Here is a 20,626-nt window from a genome sequence, read left to right as displayed (position 1 = left end):
GGAGAGCCCCCAGGCCATGCTGCTGCTTTGGGGGGCACCAGGAGAGCCCCCAGGCCGTGCTGCTGCTTTGGGGGCACCAGGAGAACCCCCAGGCTGTGCTGCTGCTTTGGGGGCACCAGGAGAGCCCCCAGGCCGTGCTGCTGCCCTGAGGAGTGCCCAGAGCAGCAAGGGCATCCCTGCTGGGGATGAGGAGAGGTGGCTCAGAGCCAGCAAGTATCCTTTCCAACATGGAACAAGGCAGAAAGATAAGAATGGCTTAAAAAGAAAGAAATTGCCTCCAAATGAAATGTTTTTCCTCATTTCCCATGATACAGTGAAATTTCTTCATGGGCAGATAGTCAGAGTAGAGTCCATTACACTCCACACTTTTTGCCTTGAAACATAAATAGCTGCATCTCATATAAGTGTTTGTTATGAGGAAAAGCATGTGCCTAGAAAAGTTAGACATTAAACCATTATTTCATGCAGAAAGATATGCTAAAGGGAGAGGATTATTTACTATATTAATTCTGTCTTTCAGCTACCCGTGCGTCTCTCTACACATAATGACTTCAGTCACAAATGAGGTGCTGCAACAAATCCAGTTCCCTCCATTCCCATTGCCTTGAAGACTGTGCACACAGTGACTCTCCCTCTGGGCCCTGTGGGGGCAAAGGGACAGCAGAGGTGAGAGCAGAAATCTGTTAATCTGTGGATGCATCTGTCAGCCTCTGTCTGTCCTTGCACAAAGTACTTATGGGCAACTGATGAGATTTGTTACTAGTCCTTATATTGCAGCTAAACACTTCAAAACATCCCTGTTGGTGGCATGAAGTAACTGTGATGTGACCCTCAAATATTTCTTCCTGTACCAGAAGTTAGAAGAGCATCTTAAAAGGCACCAAAAATTTTCTAATCATAAATTTTCCCAGCAAGTGACTCATAGACAGAGAGTTTCCGAGGTTAGCAAAACCAGAAAACGCCAAGCAGAGGGCCCCAGGAAATCTGGGATGTGAAGGATTGTTAGCAGAAACAGCTAAGAGTCCTTCACAGGACATCACGGCCTGTTGGCACAGGGTGCCAAAGCACTGCAGGTGCAGGGTCATGAGCACAGGCACGGTGCCAGGGAGGCAGTGGCCAAGGTGATTCCTGCTGACCAAGCTGTAACAGGTCACACAGGGTGGCACCCTGCCCAGATAAACAACCCTGCCACCCCCTGGGCTCGGGAGCAGAGACAAAGCCCTGGTCCCACCTAAGAAAGCTGCGGGAGGATCTCTCACCTGACTCTCACCTGACATTCCGGGCCCTGTGTTTGCTGGTGCAGAGAGTGCTCCCAGCTGCATGCAGGAATGGGAACAGCAGCGGGCAGCAGGGCCTGAGATCACCATCTGCTCAGGGCCCGTCTTGGGCATAGAGAACCCAAAATGATAGTATTTGGGTTCTTGGAGGAGTAAGGAGGGGCCAACAGAACTGCCTCCCTGTGTGGCCAGAGGGCAGGCTGAGCTGTTGAGGAGCCTGGCTGACAGATTTCCTTGGGAGCCTTGAAGGGCACAGAATTCCTCCAGGGAACTACAGGCCTGTCAGTCTGACCTTGGTGTTGAGGAAGCTTAAGGACCAGATCACCTTGAGTACCATCACACAGCACGTACAAGACAAGCAAGGGATCAGGCCCAGTTTAGATTGGATATTAGGAAAAAAAATTTCTCCATGGAAAGGGCTGTCCAGCCCTGGCACAGGCTGCCCAGCAAAGATGAAATCACTGTTCTTGGAGGGATTTAAAAGCCATGTGGGTGTGGCACTTGGGGATATTGCTTAGTGGTGGCCTCTGCAATGGCTTGGAGGGATTTAAAAGCCACGTGGGTGTGGCACTTGGGGATATTGCTTAGTGGTGGCCTCTGCAATGCTGGGGGAATGGTTGGACTTAAAGGTCTTGGAGACTGGCACTTGGGGATATTGCGTAGTGGTGGCCTCTGCAGTGCTGGGGGAATGGTTGGACTTAAAGGTCTTGGAGACCTTTTCCAGCCTAAACAATTCCATGATTCTATGATGCTATGTAGTAAGTCATCCTTATTCAAAGGGCTCTGTTTGAAATCTGGCATCAGCAATACAGAACATGTTGCATCTTTGCTGGTACCTCTTCAATCTGGTTTGCAAGACATCCTGGAGGACGTGACCTTGGAGGCAGGCAGCATATCGAACCTGCATAATCTGAGCATCTCTGCATCAGTGGCAGCCTGTTGGGTAGCGGGCAGTTAATAAATAATGAGGATGTCAAAGATGACAGCAGGAAAGTGGGAGCAGGTAGCAGCTTTGCAGCCAGCTCTCTGACAGCTGCTTGGCAAGCTCCAGCTACGAGGCGAGCGCGGGCACTCGTCCCGGCGCGGTGTCCGGCACCGGGGAGCGGCGAGGGCCTGAGGGCAGGGGCTGCAGGCACCCCGGAGAGCAGGGCCCACGAGCAATCCTTGTTTGTGATTTAACGGCGGAGAGCAGGGCCCACGAGCAATCCTTGTTCATGCTTTAACGGCAGGGCAGATCCCAGCCCAGGCCGCGGCGGGAGGCGCAGAGCGGCACAGGGCTGGCCGGCCCGCGAGCGGGTGTGCCCAGGGGATAATCCTGCTGGGAGCAGGGATGGGGGCGTTGCAGGAGACAGCTGGCTCAGCTGGATGTCAGAGTCGCTGCCCCGGGGCTGGCGGGACAGCAGGACCCCGGCCCGGTGCTGCGCTGGGCACCGGGGCTGCCCGGGCAGCTCCTCAGGACATCAGCTCCTGCCCACAGGTGTTCCCTTCAAGGGCTGAACTGCATGACACCAACACTCGAAGATGAGGAACCTGAGGTGTAATTGATCTTCTGATGGCTTTTTAAATGTCTGGTGAGAGGGGGCTGCTTTCCAAACAGCAGAACCTACACCAAAATGATCTTGATTTGAATAAGTATTCCATCCTTGTTTGGTAAATATACCCAGTGTTAATGGTGCTTAATGGTGCCTGTAATTGGTGTCTAAAGTTATTTAAAAGTAAATTTACTAGAAAATAATTAGCAATTTTATAGTTCACTACTTCCTAATTTTGTCGATAAAAGTTTTTCTGTGGTTTTTATCAGATGACACAATAGGACCATGCTGTGAAATAACCTTTTTTCAAACAAGCAAGAAATTGTGCACACAAAATAAGATTAAAAAAATTTTCCTCCAAACTTCTTACCCTGGCAGCCAGCCCTCCCTCATCCCTCTCTTTTTATTAGCCACTGATTTATCCTTAATCAGCAGCAAGTGAAATCTCCCAGGTACTGCTCGGGGATTTGTTCTTCGTGGCCCTGGGAGGTGCACCCCAAACTGAGAGGTCATTGAGGAACGCTCTGCCGCACACCAGGACCTGCAGGCTGGCCCAGGTGGCTCTGGTGCTGGTCCCCACTCTGGTGCTGGCAGCAGCACGTGGCTGGCCCAGCCCTGCTGGCTGCAGGGCCACGGCCCGTGGGGCGAGTCGCAGCCGCCAGCAGCGCAGGGTCACGGCCAGCGCTGCCCTGTCCTGGCTCCTGCCCGTGGGGTGGTGCTGCTGCTGGGGGGGCCCACAGAAATGGAGCCGAGAAATGCAGCTGCTACAATGATTTATTGTTTAGTGCTGGGGGTTCCAGGGTTCAGTTCAGGACAGTCACATCGTTCAGGTACAGAGACACTGACGGACAGAGACGCACTGGGGAGGCAGTGACAGCACAGCAAGTAAGATTCAGAACAGACCCACTCTCCATTTCCAGTCTCTGAACCAGAAAGTACCAGCTTTTCCAGAACAATGAATCACTCAGTCTGTGTATAAAATTAAATATAATTTATGCTTTGCTAATTGAAACCAAATACAAAATTCAATTTCCTGTGTATTCTAATGCTGACATTTGAATATTTTTTTTTTAAAAAAGTGCTATTAACCTGACTCTCATTTGGCAGGCCTCTCTCTGGCCAGATAGAAAATAATCCCCCCATCCAGCCCTAGCTGCAGTGGGGCATAAATGGGGTGCATTTTCAAAGAGCAAAACAAAATAACAGCAGCCCCCACTGCAGTCCCCACGCCCCCAGCCCAGGGTGCCTGGCGAGCCCCTGCTCCCTCCCAGCACTGCACGCTGGCACAGGGACAGCTGCACCTGGGACAGGGCTGTGGGGCTGGAGGGTGCTGTCCCACCCCGCTCAGGGGCTGCTGTCCTGGAGCAGGCTCTCGGGCAGAGGAGCAGGGTCTCCTCTCCCAGTGGGCACCCATCAGCTCCTGCCGAGCTGGAGATGGCGTCTGGTATAAAAAATAAACCTCTGAATATATGGCAGAAATGAGGGAGTGAGTGTGGGGGGCAGGCGGAGGGGCACAGCAGGCACAGCGTGTCCCCAGCCCGCCCAGGAGCCCCCAGCCCCAGCTGAGCCCCTCTGCCAGGCAGCCAGAGCCCGGCCCAGCCCCACACCGTGCTGGGGGCAGCGCTCCGGAGACAGGCAGAGATTCCCAGACATCCCTCTGCTGAGGGGCCTGCAGCCCCTCGTCCTCCGTTCCGCATCTTGCACCAAATTATGCAACAGCAGGTTTCATGTAGGACCTGTTCTGATATTTTAATAACGTGTGAAACACCGTAAGATTATTCTTATTATATACTTCCAATTTTCCTGTAGTAATTTGGGAGTTTGTGGGTTTGTGAAAACTGTGCTATGTCAGGAGCTGTTTTTAAATCTGACCAGGCTGATGGGAACTGACGAGGTGTCAGCAGGGACCTCGCAGCGTCCCTCCAGCATGGGCCACGCAGTAAATGGTCCAAATGGCTTCAGCTCTTCTCATCCCATGCAAGGCACCGGCACCATTCACCACAGTGAGCCACTGGAACCCTGAGCAGGGTCAGCCTGTCACCCCATGGACACAACAGTGACTTCATCTGGTTAGCTGCAGCTGGAGGGAGTTCTTTCAGCTCAACCAGAACCGAGTCCTGGTCCTCCTGCAGCAACCCCTTCCTGCACCTCTTCTGGAGACCTGCCCAATGCGAGGGGGCTCTCATGTGGCTGCACCCCAAGCTGGAGGTAGCCTTAGCCCCCATCAGAGCAAAGAGAGCTGCCAGCAGTATCTGAGTGCCCTGAGAAATCACCATGGAGGGATCATTTCAGCAGCTCTGCATTTCACCCTTGCTCCCCCTCTGCCCGGTTTCCCGCAGCAGTGCAGGTGGAACTGTGCAGCTGTGTGAAAGCTCTGCTCTTGTCTGCTGGGCCCAGCAAACAGCTGATGACACTGGGGGATCGACTGGGGATATAGGTTTATTCTGTAATTTCTACCAGGATCTGCAAATGTGGGTGACTTGGTCATTTCCACTAGAAAGCACAGGTTTTGTGCGCTGAGCAGTGCTTGCCCTGGGAATTAATTGCTCTTTTGTAATTCTGGAGTAAGATGAAGGCTGCTTCCCTGTTCTGTGACCCCAGCTGTCCCCAGCCAGCAGCAGGGATTGCATTTTCAAGGTGCAAACGAATGGCAGTGCCAGGGGTCCTGACTGTCAGCTGGGGCTGTCCCAGGCCTCCACCCTGCAGCCACCCCTTGGTCCCCACTGGCAACACTGGCTCCAAACCATGGAGCAGGGCATGGCACAGCCTGGCCAGGAGGTGCTGCGTGGGCACGTGTGGCACCACCCTGTGCCTTGGCAGCCCGGCTGGGCAGTGGGAGCCTGGCTCACTCCTGGGCAGCCTGGAGTGTTCTTTCAGCCCCCAGGAGGGTGGAGACCTGAGGGGACCCCAGTTCTGATCTCACTGAGTATCTCAGCAAAGAAGGAACAACTCTCTTCCAACAGTGGAGGTGCACCCATCAGTCAGAGGAGAGTTGAGACCAGGTGTCTGTGGCACTTGGTAAATTCTAGTTTTAGTGCAAGAAGTAATTGAATTGTTTGGTGCAAATGAAGTTCCTGTACATAGTTCCTTTGCAGCGTAACTGGCTTTATTCCTTCCACACACAAAGACCAGTGTGCATGTGAGTGCACAAGGCCTGAATTTACCAGATCTGATGCTGCTGTTTGGGCAAAACTAAAGTGCAGGGCAGGAGAAATCAAATCTATGGGTTTGTCTCAGTGCTGGGTTTTGGGAGCCACCCTCTTGCCAGCTTGCCATGGCAGGAGGTCTGGACCTGCCTGCCTGGCTGCAAGGGGGACACCAGCAGCGAAACATCGACATGAAGTGCCCCATCACCCCGAGGAGCCGTGCTCCCCCTGCCTCCTCCTCCTCCCACCTGCCCCTGACCCCCAGCGCCGTGGTGGGGAGAGCCCAAGGTGACAGGCCACTACAGTTCCAGAACTGCACATGTGGGGTGACTGCTGCTGCAGCCCTGACAACACAAGAGCCTGTTACACGCAGGGCTGAGCCTCTGGCCCCAAGAGAGTTTTGGGTCTGAAATGATGATTCACATCCCAAAAACAAAAAAAAAAATTTTTTCCTGATTTTGTGGTTTTACTTATCACTTTCTTCCTGCTCCCACTGGAAATCTTGGCCTGTCATTTGGTAAAACATGACATTGAAGGGTTTGTAAAACTTCCGCAGTCTGTGGATGACGTCTGGGTCTATTTTGGGGTGAGTTCGACCCTTGGACTTGCCCAAACACCGGGGAGCACTGCTGTCCTCTGGCTTCTTCAGACAGGGAAACCCCTTCGTTTTATTAAAATAAAAATGCTTCTCTGTCACAATCCTCTTGAGGCCTAAGAAGTCCTGGACCTTGGCCATTTCCCCAGCGGGGTCAGTGATGAGCCTCTCACCGCTGACAAACAGGATCTGGGAGAGGGGGAAGTACTGGAGCCAGTTTTCCAAGTGCAGGGCATAAATCCCAATGCGGATAGCACTCCAGGAGGCATCGATCAGCCCCAGAGTCCGGTTCTTGAAGGCCAGCACCTCGAAGGTGGGGATCTCTGGCTTTTTGGAGAGGGTCTGCGTGTAGTCCGAGATGGCGCGGGTGACGGGGTTGCGCACCACCACGATCAGCTTGGTGTCCTTGGCCATGGAGTGGATGCGCCGCGGGGCCTCGTTGGTCACGAAGTAGCTGGGGGTCTTCTCCATGGTGATCTGGCCCTCCAGCGTCTTGGGCATCACGTTCCTGTGCAAAAGCAGAGGAGGTGGTTAGCGAGGGGCCCGGCAGGTGGTGGTGGGACATGCAGGAGGAGAGAGGCTGTCACTGCTGCGTGACCCCCAGACCCTGCTGGCTTTGCTTCTTCCCTGGCCACGGTGGGCACCCAGAATGTCGAGTCAGCCTTGGTGACACATTATGCAGACAATTTGCCATAGGCATGTGCAGACCAAAGCTAATTGACACTAAACCTGCACAATACCTGCCTGCTCAGAAGCCATCTGCTCCCATTTGCTCAATTAAGCCTATTCACTCCAGAGCCGTGTACGGAGCGGCGCAGTTCGGATTACACAGGACCTTTTTGTTATGATGACATGCTTTTAAACGTCTCAGCTAATAAAACTTAATACAGAATAAGATCCCTTGCTTCTAGTACAATAATTAAATTTATTTACTATCTTGTGTGTGAGAAAGAATGACTTTTCTTTTATCTCTAATTCACATGCTCTGTCAATAATTAATTGCTGCTGGGTTTTGAGCTTCCTGTGCAAGCACTTTTATTAGCCAAAAGGAATTTGCCTACTGGATAAATTAGCATGTAGCAAGATTTTCCTGGATAGCATATTACCATATTGTAAAATGAAACTGCAGTGAGATAGCAGTTATGTCTAAGAAAATGAAGAGGTAAATTCTTGTCCCAGTGCCACCAGTTAAGGATTATCATAGCCAGCCAGAGGGTTTTAAATGATCACAGAATCACAGAATAAGCTGAATTGGAAGGGACCCACAAGATGCCCCCTGCAGGAGTGTCACAGCCTCGTTCACACCTGTTGTGCTGCCAGATGGCACCGGGGCTGGAGCTGTGCCACAGCCAGGGACCTGCCTGCTGCCCACAGCCCCCAGCCCTGCCTCATGCCAGGGACAGGAGCGGGGTCGCTGCCCCGGGGAAGCACTCACAGCACTGGGCAGATCTCCGGTGTCAGAATGGAGGATGGCCATGCCCGTGGCCTTGCAGGATTATCCCTTTGTACTGCAACTATTTTTAGTAAAACATATGGTGAGGAAATAACATGAATAGGCTTGAAATGGCTCTGTGAGAGCACCTTGGGCAGCAACAGCCACAGTAATGCTGACGTCAAACTGCTGGGCCCCAGGAAGACCCATTTCAGGAATAACACAGCAGAAGCCTGGAGCAGAAGCAGATGATAGGCACAGCCTGCTAGATGTGCCTGTCAGTGTCACCTCGTATTTGACTGCTAAAGGCATCAACTGGCTTTAACGCCTCTGTAATTTGTGTATTCACTGCTGGTGCCATCCAGCCCACCAGGCTTGTTCTGCTGAGAGCAGGGATGATGAGGGGTCTCCTGCCAATGCAAGAGTGAGGGTGGGTTTGCTGCTGCCACAGGGCTGCCAGAGTCCTCAGCATTTTGGGTGAAGAGGCTGGCGTTCCTTGGCTGCCCCTGTCCTGTTGCAGAGCCTTTCCTGTTGAACAGTGTCTGTCTCAGTACCAGCAACGTGGCCTGCAGGGCTGCAGGACTCCCTGTCTCAGGACCAGGGTGCTGGTGGCCAGGCTCTATGGAAAAGCCCATTCCCATGGCATCAGGTCCCACTGGAGCTGCCTTCCCAACCTGCAAACCTGCCTTTGTCCAGAGCACTCTGGTGCTTCATGCATGCCTTGCATCAGCCACTTGGGCAGCAGAGACATGAAGGGAGCAAGGATTAGTCAGAATGATGTATCTTCAGGTATTTATTCCTTTAAGAAGAAAAAAATTAAGAAAAAAATTAAGAGGGATAGGAGCACTTGGGGACTGCAGATGCTGCAGAATTACAGGCCAGCTTCCCTGGGGAATCCAGTACCTGTACCTGAACAGCCCTGTGGGAAGGTAGCAGCTTTTATGGCTATGCACATCACAGCAAGACCCACAGTATGATCAGAGACGAGCCCTTGGGTGCCCACTGCTGTACCACGAGGGGTGGGGGAGTGGGAGGTGCTCCGTGCCCACTCCCACAGCCCATGGCTGTCACCTGCAGCAAGGTGTCCCACCACCAAGGTACACCCACCTGCAGCAAGGACAACAGCCACCATGGTGTCTGCTCCCCACAGCAGCAGCAGATGCCCCAGGGCATTTGCTTTGGTTTGTATAAAACAAACAGACTGGGGGTTTATAAAAGAAGCATGAACAAACATGTTAATTACAACTGCCCCTTCAGATGATGTTACCATAATAAACGGGAGCCAAGAAATTGCAGAGCTAATAATCTGGAAGTGTTGCCACATTTAAGGACTGTGTTTAACTCTGTGCACAATAAAGACAAATAGATGGATGGGCTGGCCCTGAGGAGAGAAAACAGGGAAGCAGTGATCAAGGAAAAGAGGAGGAGAAGCAGATTCAACACTTGCTGTACAGTTTTAAGCATAAAGCTGGAAGCCAGAGTTTTTCCTCAGGACACCCTGGCCCTGCAGAGCCCGGCGCGGCTGTGGCTCTGGGACATACATACAGAAAGGCTTTACCCCAAGCTCTGCTGTGTTTCAGAATCCCCCCCATGTGCTGCCCTACTGGCAGGAGCCAAGCTGCACCGTGCAGGTGAAGGAGGCCCGAGCCTGCAGCCCTGGGGCCGGGTGCGCTGAGCGCAGCCGGGGGCACGCGGTAACTGCTGCCAAGCAGAGAGCAGCACACTGCACGGCCAGCTCCCGCTGCTGGGAATAACAAGGGTGTTAAAGCTGCAGCAACCCAGCCTCTGGCACGGCAGGAATGCTCCTCAGAGCAGTTAACCTTCACAGAGCTGCTGCCATGTGCTCTGCCCTAATTGCGTGTGTGCCGACAGAATTCTAACCAGCTGTGTGTGCCGGCGGAGCAGCGCTCCTGCAGCGGCTGATGCAGAGCAGTTTGCAGCGTGGGGCTAGGGCTTTGCTCCCTCTGGAACACATTCTGGCTTTCCCTGCAGTGTTGGTGTCCCTTTCGAGGCCAGTCTGGTTGCTGAAGATGCAGGGCCAGGGAGCCACTGCACCTGGCAAGCCCCCACAGGGCTCTGCAGGAGGGGAAGCGCTGGAATGGGACACGTCTACTCATGGCTCTGCCACTGCTGTCCCCACCTGCACCTCTTCTCTCTTCATCGCTGCTCACCTGAAAAGGGGGGGCAGTGACAATAATGCACTGTCAGGGGCTCTGCTGACACAGCATGAGCAAACCCTCTGCTCCCTTACGGGACGGGCGTCATCCCCTTGTGCTTGTTGGTGCAGCATCACTGCACTGTGCAATGCCAAAACTAAATTGTCACGCTGGCCTTGGACCCAGGAATTACCTCGTCCTCCAAGGAGAAGATCCAATACGTATTATTGAGCACTTGCTTGGGCTTTGGGTATTTCTCTCCTTTCCTGTTCATTCCCTAGTGCTCCTCAGAGGCTGAGGAGGGGCAGGCTGCTCTGTGCACCCCTGAGCTGCACAGGGGCTGCTCTCACTCCTTCAGGCTCCCGCTCCGTGCCTCCGCTGTGGGCAGCAGGCAGGACAGCCGGCTCCCGCCCGCCCTGGCTCCGAGCACAGGTCCTCATTGGGAAAATGTGCTGCAGTAATTGCTCTTAACTGCTGGCTTCAAACAAGCTCTTTATTTTCAAAGGATACATTTTATAAATTTGCAAATTTGCATGTTGCCAAAATCCCCTTGTGGTTTATTTAAATCCAGATTATCTTGTTTATTCCTTCAGTCACAGCTGTCATTTATCTCTGTGTAGGCAGCTTGTTCACCATGCTGCAGGTTTCCTGCAATCCCACTCAAAAGGAGTCTTTGTTAACTGTATTTTCATGTTCTCAACAAGAGAAAAAACTTCATAACAACTCCCAGGGCTTGGGGAATCACAGAAGAGGACAAGGATTTGCACAGCTGCCACGGAAAGAGGAAATGGCCAGGTGCTGCCAGTGTCACCTGCCCACAGAGCTCTTCTCTGCTGCTCCTTGGGGTGGAGCAAACAGCTGCTTTTGTCTTCTGAAAAGACAAACATGAATCCTTTTTCTTTTTATTATTAACACATTCCAGTATAATTGCTTGAGCTGTCAGCTGTGACCTGCCAGTAATTCAGCAGGCGTGGGACTTTCAAGGGGAGAGCGGCATTGCAACTGAGCCCGCAGTACGCATTAAAAGCAGAACCCATTTGCTATAAGCCCCCGAGTCAAATCTCTTGTTGAATTTGTTCAAACATAAATTTACAGCTGAATTTACATAGGTTTAATGTTTTATAATCTTTTCAGTCTGTGAATCTATATTCAAGAGTGAGTGCATTAGCTCAGAAATATTGTGCTTAACGCTGAAAATAATTTTAATCTCTCCAAAGTCCAATCCTTTGCACATCACTAAACCTCAGAAGCCAATCCCTTCTAATAGGAGACACAAAACTTGCATCTGTCGCTGCCTAATAGATTCACATTGCTCTAACAGCTCACATATGTCTGTTAAAAAACACTAAACATAAATGATAAAGCCCTTTCAGAAAAGCGGGTGCCAGTTCAGACTGGGGGCCAAAGGAACACAAACTATCCCCAGGAGACTCACTGGAAGACTTTAATGGTTAGGAATCTGGTGGCTGGGAGAAGGGGGTGAGCCATCCCTCTCTGTGACTTGCATTCTGCTTTGCAGGGCTCGTAACCCCAAATTAGCGGCTGCCGGTACTGTTGCTTTCCCTCTTCCCAGAGTTTCCAAAGGCATTCACTGTCCATGCAGACCACTCTTGTGGGGGGCGGTCTGGGACTGCAAGGACACGTCCTTGCTGTGTGCCAGCCGTGTCCCTGCGGAGTTTCTCCCAGCGTCCCCAGGCCGGGCAGGATGCGGGAGCCCAGCCGGGGTGGGGGCAGCCCCGGCCCCCAGCGCAGCCAGGCAACGAGGCAGCTGGGGCTCGGGAGTGCCCCGCTGTCCCTCAGCAGGGCCAGCCCTTCTCCCAGCGCGTCCAGGGCTGCCTGGAGCCGTCCGTCCGTCCGTCCGTCCGCCCGCAACACGGCCGGATGGAGCGCGGTGCCGGGTTGCCATACCAACGCAGGTGCTAACGCGTGTTGACTAGCTGAGAGCTGAGCTGATCAGAGAATGGCAGCTCGGAGCTGCCATGGCAACCGAGATGCCAAATTGGAATCCGTGTCAGTAGCAGGGGTGTCCGAGAGGCGGCAGGGCACAGCGGGACCCGGCTGCCCCCGGCAGCTCCCCGGCGCGGGGCACGGCCGCCCTGCTCCCCTCTGCCCTGCTCCCCACTGTCCTGCTCCCCGCAGCCCTGCTCCCCTCTGCCCTGCTCCCCTCTGCCCTGCTCTCCGCCGCCCTGCTCCCCGCCTGTCCTGCTCCCCGCTGCCCTGCTCCCCTCTGCCCTGCTCCCCACTGCCCTGCTCCCCTCTGCCCTGCTCCCCGCCTGTCCTGGCAGCCGTGCCGAGGGTCAAGGGGCTGCAGGGAGGACCCAGGGGCACCGCTGCAGGCACACACACGGACACCGAGCACAGCCTGCGGAGCGCAGACTGCTTATAACGGGATTCTTCACAACATCGCCTAGTCCGGGGTCCAACAATCACAATGAGAGGGCTTCTGTGTCTCCACAAAATGCAAAATCTTTAACGGCTCATTGGCATGTGCTTAGGTTGGCCTGGATAAGAAGTTACTCCTGAGAACCTGCTATTGATTCTGTCAAGGATTCAAAGGTTTTATAGGCATCGCTCAAGATCTCTTTAGTACTTGTACCTCCTTAATGGCTCTCATCACCCATGGAACTGGAAACATCCCCCAGCACCCTGGGAAGCAGCAGTCTCTGTGCCAGGAGCAGAGCCCTGCTGCTGTCCAGGCGTGTGGCTGCCCTCCAGACGGCCGGGCAAGGCTCGCTGGCCCCCGACGGGACAGCCTGTGCCCCCTCGGGGCTCTGCTAGGAGGTGGGGCAGACACCGGGGCTAGGGAAAGGGGCAAGGGGGCAAATGGCACCCAGGAAGTCCCCTCTCCTCCTACCACTATGCAACAAAATCAGTGGGCAGGTGGCTGAGTAGCAGACAAAAATATAAATATGCTCTGATTTCACTGGGACCATCTGGCTCAGGCATGATAGGTGGGTAGGAATGCTATAATCATGGAGCAGAGTACTAAGCTGATCCATTAAAGTCTTTTAGCAGAAGCAACTATGGAACCTATATTAATCTGGCAATGCTTTGTGAACAGACATCACAAGGTTAGATCCATTCAACTGCAATTAAAACCAACCCTCACTGATCAGCCTAGCTGGGAGAGCTGCTGCAGCGTTGTGTTCCCCAAGGTTCTCATGAGTAGAGACTGTTGATACTTGCACAATGCAATCTGAAATTATGATCTCAATGCTAAATCTTGCTTTCTTCTGTTCTTTCCTCAAGTGGATCTCCTCTGGGGTGGCTGCTGCCTTGTGCCCAAATCCCTTGCCTGCACAGCTCTCACACAAATTGCAGAGGCTCAGGTTAGTGCTGTGGGGTTCCTGATGGGGAAGTGCCTGACATTGTTTGACCAAGGACAAATTTGACCCAATCTCTCCAATTTTAGTGCAAGATTTATTGTCGGTCAGCAGTCAGCTATGGAACAGGTTGTGAAAAAGGAACGGAAATGCGTATTTCTAACCCCTCTGCTGTCAAAGTTATTTTGACAAAGTCTTGCTACCATTCCCTACAGAAGCCCGTGATCCTATTGACTGGGAATCTCTTAGCACTGTCTACTGGCTTTAATTACTATATTAGTCACAGTTACAGCAAAGCGCTATGGGCAGGCAGGGGCGAGGCCTGCCTCCTCTTGCTGAGGATGTGCAAGTCAAGCTAGTCTGCTCCCAGGCCAGATTTCCCTTCAACACAGGAGTTCAAGCTCCCTCAGTGCCAGTTCACTCACTTTCCACTGTTTTGCTTGCCCCGTGCAGTGCTCAGCTGCGGGGCAGAGCTCCATGAAACGCCGATGCACATGCAGTCTCTGCAGGACAGAAGCCTCTCTGAAACATGCAATCCAGCGCACCTTGTCGGCAGCAGCCATCACACACACTCCCTTCCCACCCCCTTGGGATTCCCAGTCTGGGAGATCAACACCAACATGCAGCAAGACGAGCCCCCAGCACCAGCCGTGTCCTTCCTGCCCCAAGCAGAGCAACAGGAGCCCACACGGACACCCGTGCAGAGTGCTCCCACCCAGTAGTGCTCCCACCCAGGAGTGCTCCCACCCAGCCAGCAGTGCTCCCACTCCAGCCAGGAGCGCTCCCACCCAGGAGTGCTCCCACTCCAGCAAGCCAGGAGTGCTCCCAGCCAGGAGTGCTCCCACCCAGCAGTGCTCCCACTCCAGCCAGCAGTGCTCCCCCTCCAGCCAGCAGTGCTCCCCCTCCAGCCAGCAGTGCTCCCCCTCCAGCCAGCAGTGCTCCCCCTCCAGCCAGCAGTGCTCCCCCTCCAGCCAGCAGTGCTCCCCCTCCAGCCAGCAGTGCTCCCCCTCCAGCCAGGAGCGCTCCCACCCAGGAGTGCTCCCACTCCAGCAAGCAGTGCTCCCACTCCACCCAGCAGTGCTCCCACCCAGGAGTGCTCCCACTCCAGCAAGCAGTGCTCCCACTCCAGCCAGCAGTGCTCCCAGCCAGCCCAGCCCTGGTTGCTAAGTGATGCCTGTGGAAGTTTCAAGACTCAATAACAGATGCTGCTGGTATTGCAGGCTGCAGTACCTGGAACAGCCAGCTGGATGTGGAAAAGCAACAACTCATGGGGAGAGCTCTGTGCACACCGCGCAGCTGACTCCTAACACTGATCAGACTCAACTGCGTGGTTCAAATCACTCCAGCTTCCCAAAGATGGGATGGGCCCTTCCCAAAGAAGGCCAGGGAAATAAAATATTAAAATATAGTGGTTTGGAGTTGCATATTCTGAGGAGTCCTTTTTCATCTTCGGGAAAATTTAATTTTACCAGGAAAAACACCCTGGCAATAATGGCTGCCTAAGTGAAAGCACCACAGCTGTATCATACTAAAAGCTTTTCAGGGAAAAGAGTAAATAAATTCTATTCTTCAGATGTATCTGGATGTTATCCTAACGCAGTGCCAGAGTAATAGGTAAGCCATCAACAGCTAAAAGGCTGGGGATTGTTATGGAGGAGCAGCACTGCCAAGGAGGCTGAAAACAGCAGTAATTCACACCCTGTGCTGAGCTCCTGCACCGCCGGCAGCCGCGGATGGGAGAGGGGCTCCTGCCCTCCTGCCAGAGGGACCAGCATGAAAAGGCTGGACACAAAGCCTCCATCACGGCTGCCACAGGAGCCCCGGGCAGGGCGGAGGTGGTGGCCAGGAGCATGGCCCTGTGCACCTTCACACCTGCAGTTTCCTGCTCCTCTTCGGGCTGTCGGTGAGGTGGATCCACGCAAGCCGTCAGTGCTGCAGGCAGAGCAGCTGAAGGGGCAGCTGGGGAGGTCACGGGCTCTCAGCAGTTGCTGGAGCCAGCAAAGCCAGCTCCAGACCCCTCCACAGAGACACTGAGTGGCGAGATCTTCCCAGCTGCATTAGCCTCTCAGCCGTCCATAGCACAGCATCCCGCTGTTTAATCTACCGAGGAGCAGTGTTTGCACCCAGCCTCTGGAGCCCAGCAGATGCCCTGGGCAGAGCCCAGTGCTCCCCTGGCTGCTGCAGGCAGCAATGCCCACCAGTGCCAAGCCCCTTCTCTGCTCCTCCCCATGCAAGTGGAGCCCACGTCAGTTCCAGCATCAGACAAGTCCTGCAGTGGCCAAGGCATCTCCCAAAACAACTGCCAAGGACTACACAGATCCAAGACTCGTCCATTCCCACCCCAGAGCTGCTCCTCTGCCCCTGGAGGGAGTGATGCTAGCCAGGCTGCTGCCGAGGACACAGCTATTTATTATTTGCTTCTGTTGATTATTTTTGGGTTTAAGTTCATTTATTATGTATGCAAGAATGGTAATACACTGGCATCTGAATGTCTTTTAGGCATACAATATCCTTATTATTCAAAGTGGTTTTTCCTCCATAATTGAATGGTTTACCTTATTATTACACTATGTTAATGACCCAGCATTTCCATTTTTCTATAGGATGCTTAATTGTAAGCAAAGTGCAATCAGAATCAGAGATGCCATCTGTAATTGACAGCATCATAATAACAGCCAGAATTGCAGGAACGAAGTACCAAAATAAGTAACAGTGGGGAGAAAGCTGCCCTGAAACCCCTCAGGAAGCTGATCTGGGCTGGGACAGAGCCCGCCCACACAGGATCCTCTCCCCAAACTCTGACAGTTTGGGCATTAACGGAGATAGAGTGCTATTGATATCAGTTTGTACATTTAATCAGTTTTTTTGCGGTTTTCAGCGAGATGTGAACTATATCCCTGTCCAAGGCATTTGGTTCAAATCAGCTGAGACAGAGAATAATCAAGATTTATGATTCTCATTCTGACTCGGATCACACAGTCAGTGCAAATGGTACTGCAGAGCTTCCTCCCTGAGCCCCAGTGACATCCCTGTGCTTGCCCTCACAAGTGATTTAACGTCCATCCCAGGGACTGTCACCGTGCTGCTGCAGCTGCAGACAATGGTGACTCTGGGTTCTCTCCACTGCCCCCAGGGGTGCCACTTGAGGGGCACTGCAGCCCAGTTTGGGGCTGGTTGGCAGAAATCAGTAAGACGGCACTTTGCAAAATAAAAGAGAATTAATCTTGCTGTGCCTCCCAGCACAGCCTGGAGCAGCCCGGAGCAGGAGCAGCCTGTGGCATGTCTGACCTCTCTTACCCAGAGCATCCTTGCTGGGGAAGCACAGCATGGGTTCTCACAGTGAATCATCCCTAGCCCTGCAAGGGTCAGGGGCCCAGGAGCAAAGTGAGCATGGAACTGCACAGGGAAGGGCCAGGGGCAGCTCAGGAGGCAGCTCCCAGCAGCAGCAAGGGCTGTCAGCACATCCTACAGGCAGTTCCATTTCCAGGGGCTCAGCAGCAGCCAGGGAGCCAGAGCTCTCCAAGAGCTCAGCTGGGAAGTGAATGTTTAGATAAAAATTAAATGATCCAAAACCAACTCTAATAAAACCAGCCAGGTGATGGGAACAGAGCAATGGTGAGACAATTTTCAAGCCATTTTGAAGGCAGCCATGCTGTGTGTGCTGTGGCTGGCTCCTGGATGCTCCGGTGGGCTCCTGCCCAGACATCTGCTCCCATCAGCACAGATGGATGTGAGCCCAGGCCAGGCAGCCCAGCCACAACTGCGGAGGAGGGTCCTGGCACACGCACTGCCCGGCAGAGCTGGGAGCTGCCTCTCTGGAGAGCACAGCCCCAGCACCTCAGCCCCGAGTGTCACAGCCCTGCAGCGTGTGCCCGTGGGAAGAGCTGTGATCCTGCTGCCGAGCTGCAGCAGCAGCGGGCGATGGCAGCTCCGGGCGGCAGAGGCTGGGACAGGGAGAGCAGGATCCTCTCTCCCCTGCTCGCAGCAGCACCAAGGCAGGAGGGCTGTCCTGCTGCTCCTGCTGCTCCTGCTGCTCCTGCTGCCTTCTGTCTCAGCAGGGTTTGCTCAGCCACCTTTCCCCACACGCTGTGTGCAGCACCACTCAGGGTTAGCCAGGGCTCTCTGTTAATTCACACATGTAGTGTAACATCCAAGTGAGTGAAAAAACAGCCTGATGCCACTCCAGTCAATAGAGTAAACAATTCCTGGTTTGGATAAACAGAATTACTAGTGTTGAAGAGCTCTGGGCAGCACTGCACAGTCTGATTAGTGTAAATGCTAAACACAAACCAATTAACACTCTCTAAGTCTGCTTATCTCATGTCACTTAGTGCTAAAATAAAGGCTAACACTAAATACACACATTGATTTAGCCATTAAATCTAGCATCACTCAAAACAGCTCATTATATCACTGAGAAACAAATAAAGTCACCTGAATTTTCAGAATCTGCTCTATTAGGAACAGTGACTCAATTGCTCCATCCTGCACTAGGGAGTCACTGCTCTTACTGAGAACAGACTGATACAGCTTCACCCAAAAATCGAACCTGGGCCACAGGCAGAGGTGACAGGTGACATCCCTGCAACACCACAGCACTGCTGTGGAAGCACGTGGGGCTGGCTGGTGCTGTGCCACCAGCTGCAGTGCCCGGGTACAAACAGCACCATCACTAACAACAATTGCTTGGCCAGTGCCAGCCTGCATCCCAGGCACCCATCAGCTCTGCTAAGGAAGAGGAAAGACTCTCCACGGTCCCAGCAAACCCCACCAGCTGCTAGTGCACTTTTTGAGAGCAAAACCAGCACTGACAGAACATCCACCTTAGTCCCTGAAGAACCAAAGCTACTTTGGGTTTGATTTGAGCTTTATTTGGGCTTTCCTTCAACTAGAAATTATTGAAAGCTGGTATGTGGGAAGCTGATGATAGGAATAGCCTGTCTGGGGGTATCCTGCCCTTACAAGCACTGGTAGCAGGCAGGGAAGGATGTGTGGATGTTAGCAGGCAGTGTGAGATGTTTACATTCCTAATTACAAGGGCTAATTCTTTGCTTTGGCCAGGTATCCCTTCTGCAGACAAGGTTAATGGGATGTGAGAGACCACAGCTGCCACAGCACCAAGTGAGGAGGACAGGCAAGAGACAGCAGCATTAATCAGCAAGGAGCCATGCAAAAATGGTTATCTCAAGCTGTTTGGAGGCACAGAGTAAAAATAAATCTCCCCGAGTTTAATATTCTGCCAGTCAGCTCCTTTTTGTAGGTGGAATCTATTAAAAATTATATTTCTGCTAAAATGCTAAAGTGTTTCTGACATTTAACAGCTTGCTTCGAGCAAAAAGGTGCAATAAATACATAGGAGAGCTAATTGGCACCAGAACATCCAAGATCCACCCAGCACGAGCAAGCACTGCTGTGTCAGCTCCTGACACCTCTGGCAGACCCCAGCATCTCTCCTGGGAATGGTGGCCCTGCTCCCACGTGCCCTGCTCACCTGGGGGAACTGGGAGGTTCCCACCATCATCCAGCACCTGCGGACAGAGCGCTGGAGCCGAGGGTCTGGGGGACACGTGCTGCAGTCTGGTCCTAGCCAAGTCTCCACTTCAAGGTACTTGGTTGCTGCAAGATGCAGAAGGAGCTGCTTGGCAATGTGGTCTCAATAAAAATTAATGCTTTAACAAGAAGCCAAATAGCTACAGCTAATGTTCTTCTGAATGAGATCTAAATTTTATTCATAAGCATCAGTGTCAGGACTAAAATAACAGTTTTATGGACACTATGAGCATAAACAGCTCTGCTGATTCAAAAACAGAAACTGCACTTCTGAATGAATCAACGTGTTCATTTGGAACAAAAGCACTGTTCCAAACACATGCTTCAAATAAAAGAGAAAGCCAGAGAGTGTTCTCCTGGTGAGTCTGCTTCCAAGGAATGCGCTGCAGAGGGAACAGTGATTGGGCATGTACTCAGGAGAAGGAGCAGGGCACACTCAGGGACCGCGTGGGGCATGGCTGGAGGTGGGTGGGATGGTGTTTCCACCTCATCTGCATGTGGAGAATAATCACAGGTGAGAAAGAAGAGTGCTACACTCCTGCAGAAATCCCTGCTGAGCTCCAGCATTCAGGACTGGATGGCTCTGGCAAATGGTTGAAATGGCCTTTGTTTATTTGAAGTCAATGTCTCAGAAAAGGGCAATAAGGCTAACAAGTAATTGATAAGAGATTTTTAGAAAAATACCTTTTGGAGAGTGGGCTCAGACAGACAGAAGTCAGGTAGCCCACAGGGGGGCATGGCCATGCTGGCCAGAGAGAGCACGGCTGAATGGGGGCTGGAAAACACATTGTATATTCAGTGAGGAGTTTGTTGTCAGGCTGCTAGTGGAGCCTCTGGACAATTTGTTTACTTTACAAGGCAGATTAAGGGTCATGCAAGAGAGAAGCACCAGCTCCAGCATCCCCATTCCCACACCCCTTCTGCAAATGGGAACAGGACCAACAGGACTGAGTGCTTCCAGTCAGCACTGAAACACCCCAGACACCATGATCCTTGTCCAGCCCTGAGAGCCCAGGCTCCTGAGATGAGGCAAGCCCAGTCCCCTGCACTGGGCAGCCCCCAGTCTCCCAACAGTCCTGGGAGCTCGGGTTCTGCGGGGAATCTCTCTCTGGGAGAGCCCGGCTTTGCTGCTGCAGTGCTTCCCATAACTGGGGCAATATATCTGTGGCCACAAATGAAAGATCAATATTTATTTAACAGACACACTACCCTTTAGAGGCCCTTAATTGTAGATTAATCATCATTAACTGGCAGTAATTGAACACGCTGGAAGCTGTGATCGCAGCTATCCCCACAGCAGGGTTTGACCACACAGTGGTCTCATCCTGCAGGGATGCAGAGGGACTGCTGCAGCCAGAGGTGTGCCCAGCCCACAGCAACCCAGCACAGGTGGGACAGAGCTGTGTGGGCTGGGGACCCTCACAGAACGAGGGGTACACCCTGGAGCAGGCACGTGCCTCTCCGCTGCAGCAGCCCCTCTGCAGGACACACTCTGGAGCTCTGGCCCCAGTCTCAGCTCCAACTGGAAAGGCAGCATGCTTCAGGCCAGACAAGCCCCTCTGGCCTGCGTCCAGCTCAGGGGGTGAGAAGGGAAATGAGAGGGGTGACAGGCCCA

General features: G+C 53.0%; 1 protein-coding gene across 1 annotated transcript in view; it reads right to left on the bottom strand.

Moving 5' to 3' along the window:
• Nucleotides 1-5,893: 5,893 nt before the first annotated feature.
• Nucleotides 5,894-20,626, bottom strand: part of LOC121334550 (heparan sulfate glucosamine 3-O-sulfotransferase 4-like) — a 51,780-nt gene continuing 37,047 nt past the window's right edge. The window contains exon 2 of the mRNA XM_041401801.1: nt 5,894-7,058. Within this exon, the coding sequence (XP_041257735.1) occupies nt 6,422-7,058 (637 nt within the window). The 3' untranslated portion in view covers nt 5,894-6,421. The remainder of the gene's footprint in view (nt 7,059-20,626) is intronic.

Source organism: Onychostruthus taczanowskii, unplaced genomic scaffold (genome assembly GCF_017590055.1).
Source record: "Onychostruthus taczanowskii isolate IOZ18803 unplaced genomic scaffold, ASM1759005v1 scaffold19, whole genome shotgun sequence".
NCBI classification, from domain to species: Eukaryota; Metazoa; Chordata; class Aves; order Passeriformes; family Passeridae; genus Onychostruthus; species Onychostruthus taczanowskii.
Note: the sequence above shows the minus strand (reverse complement) of the source record. Positions and strands in the feature narration are given on the sequence as shown.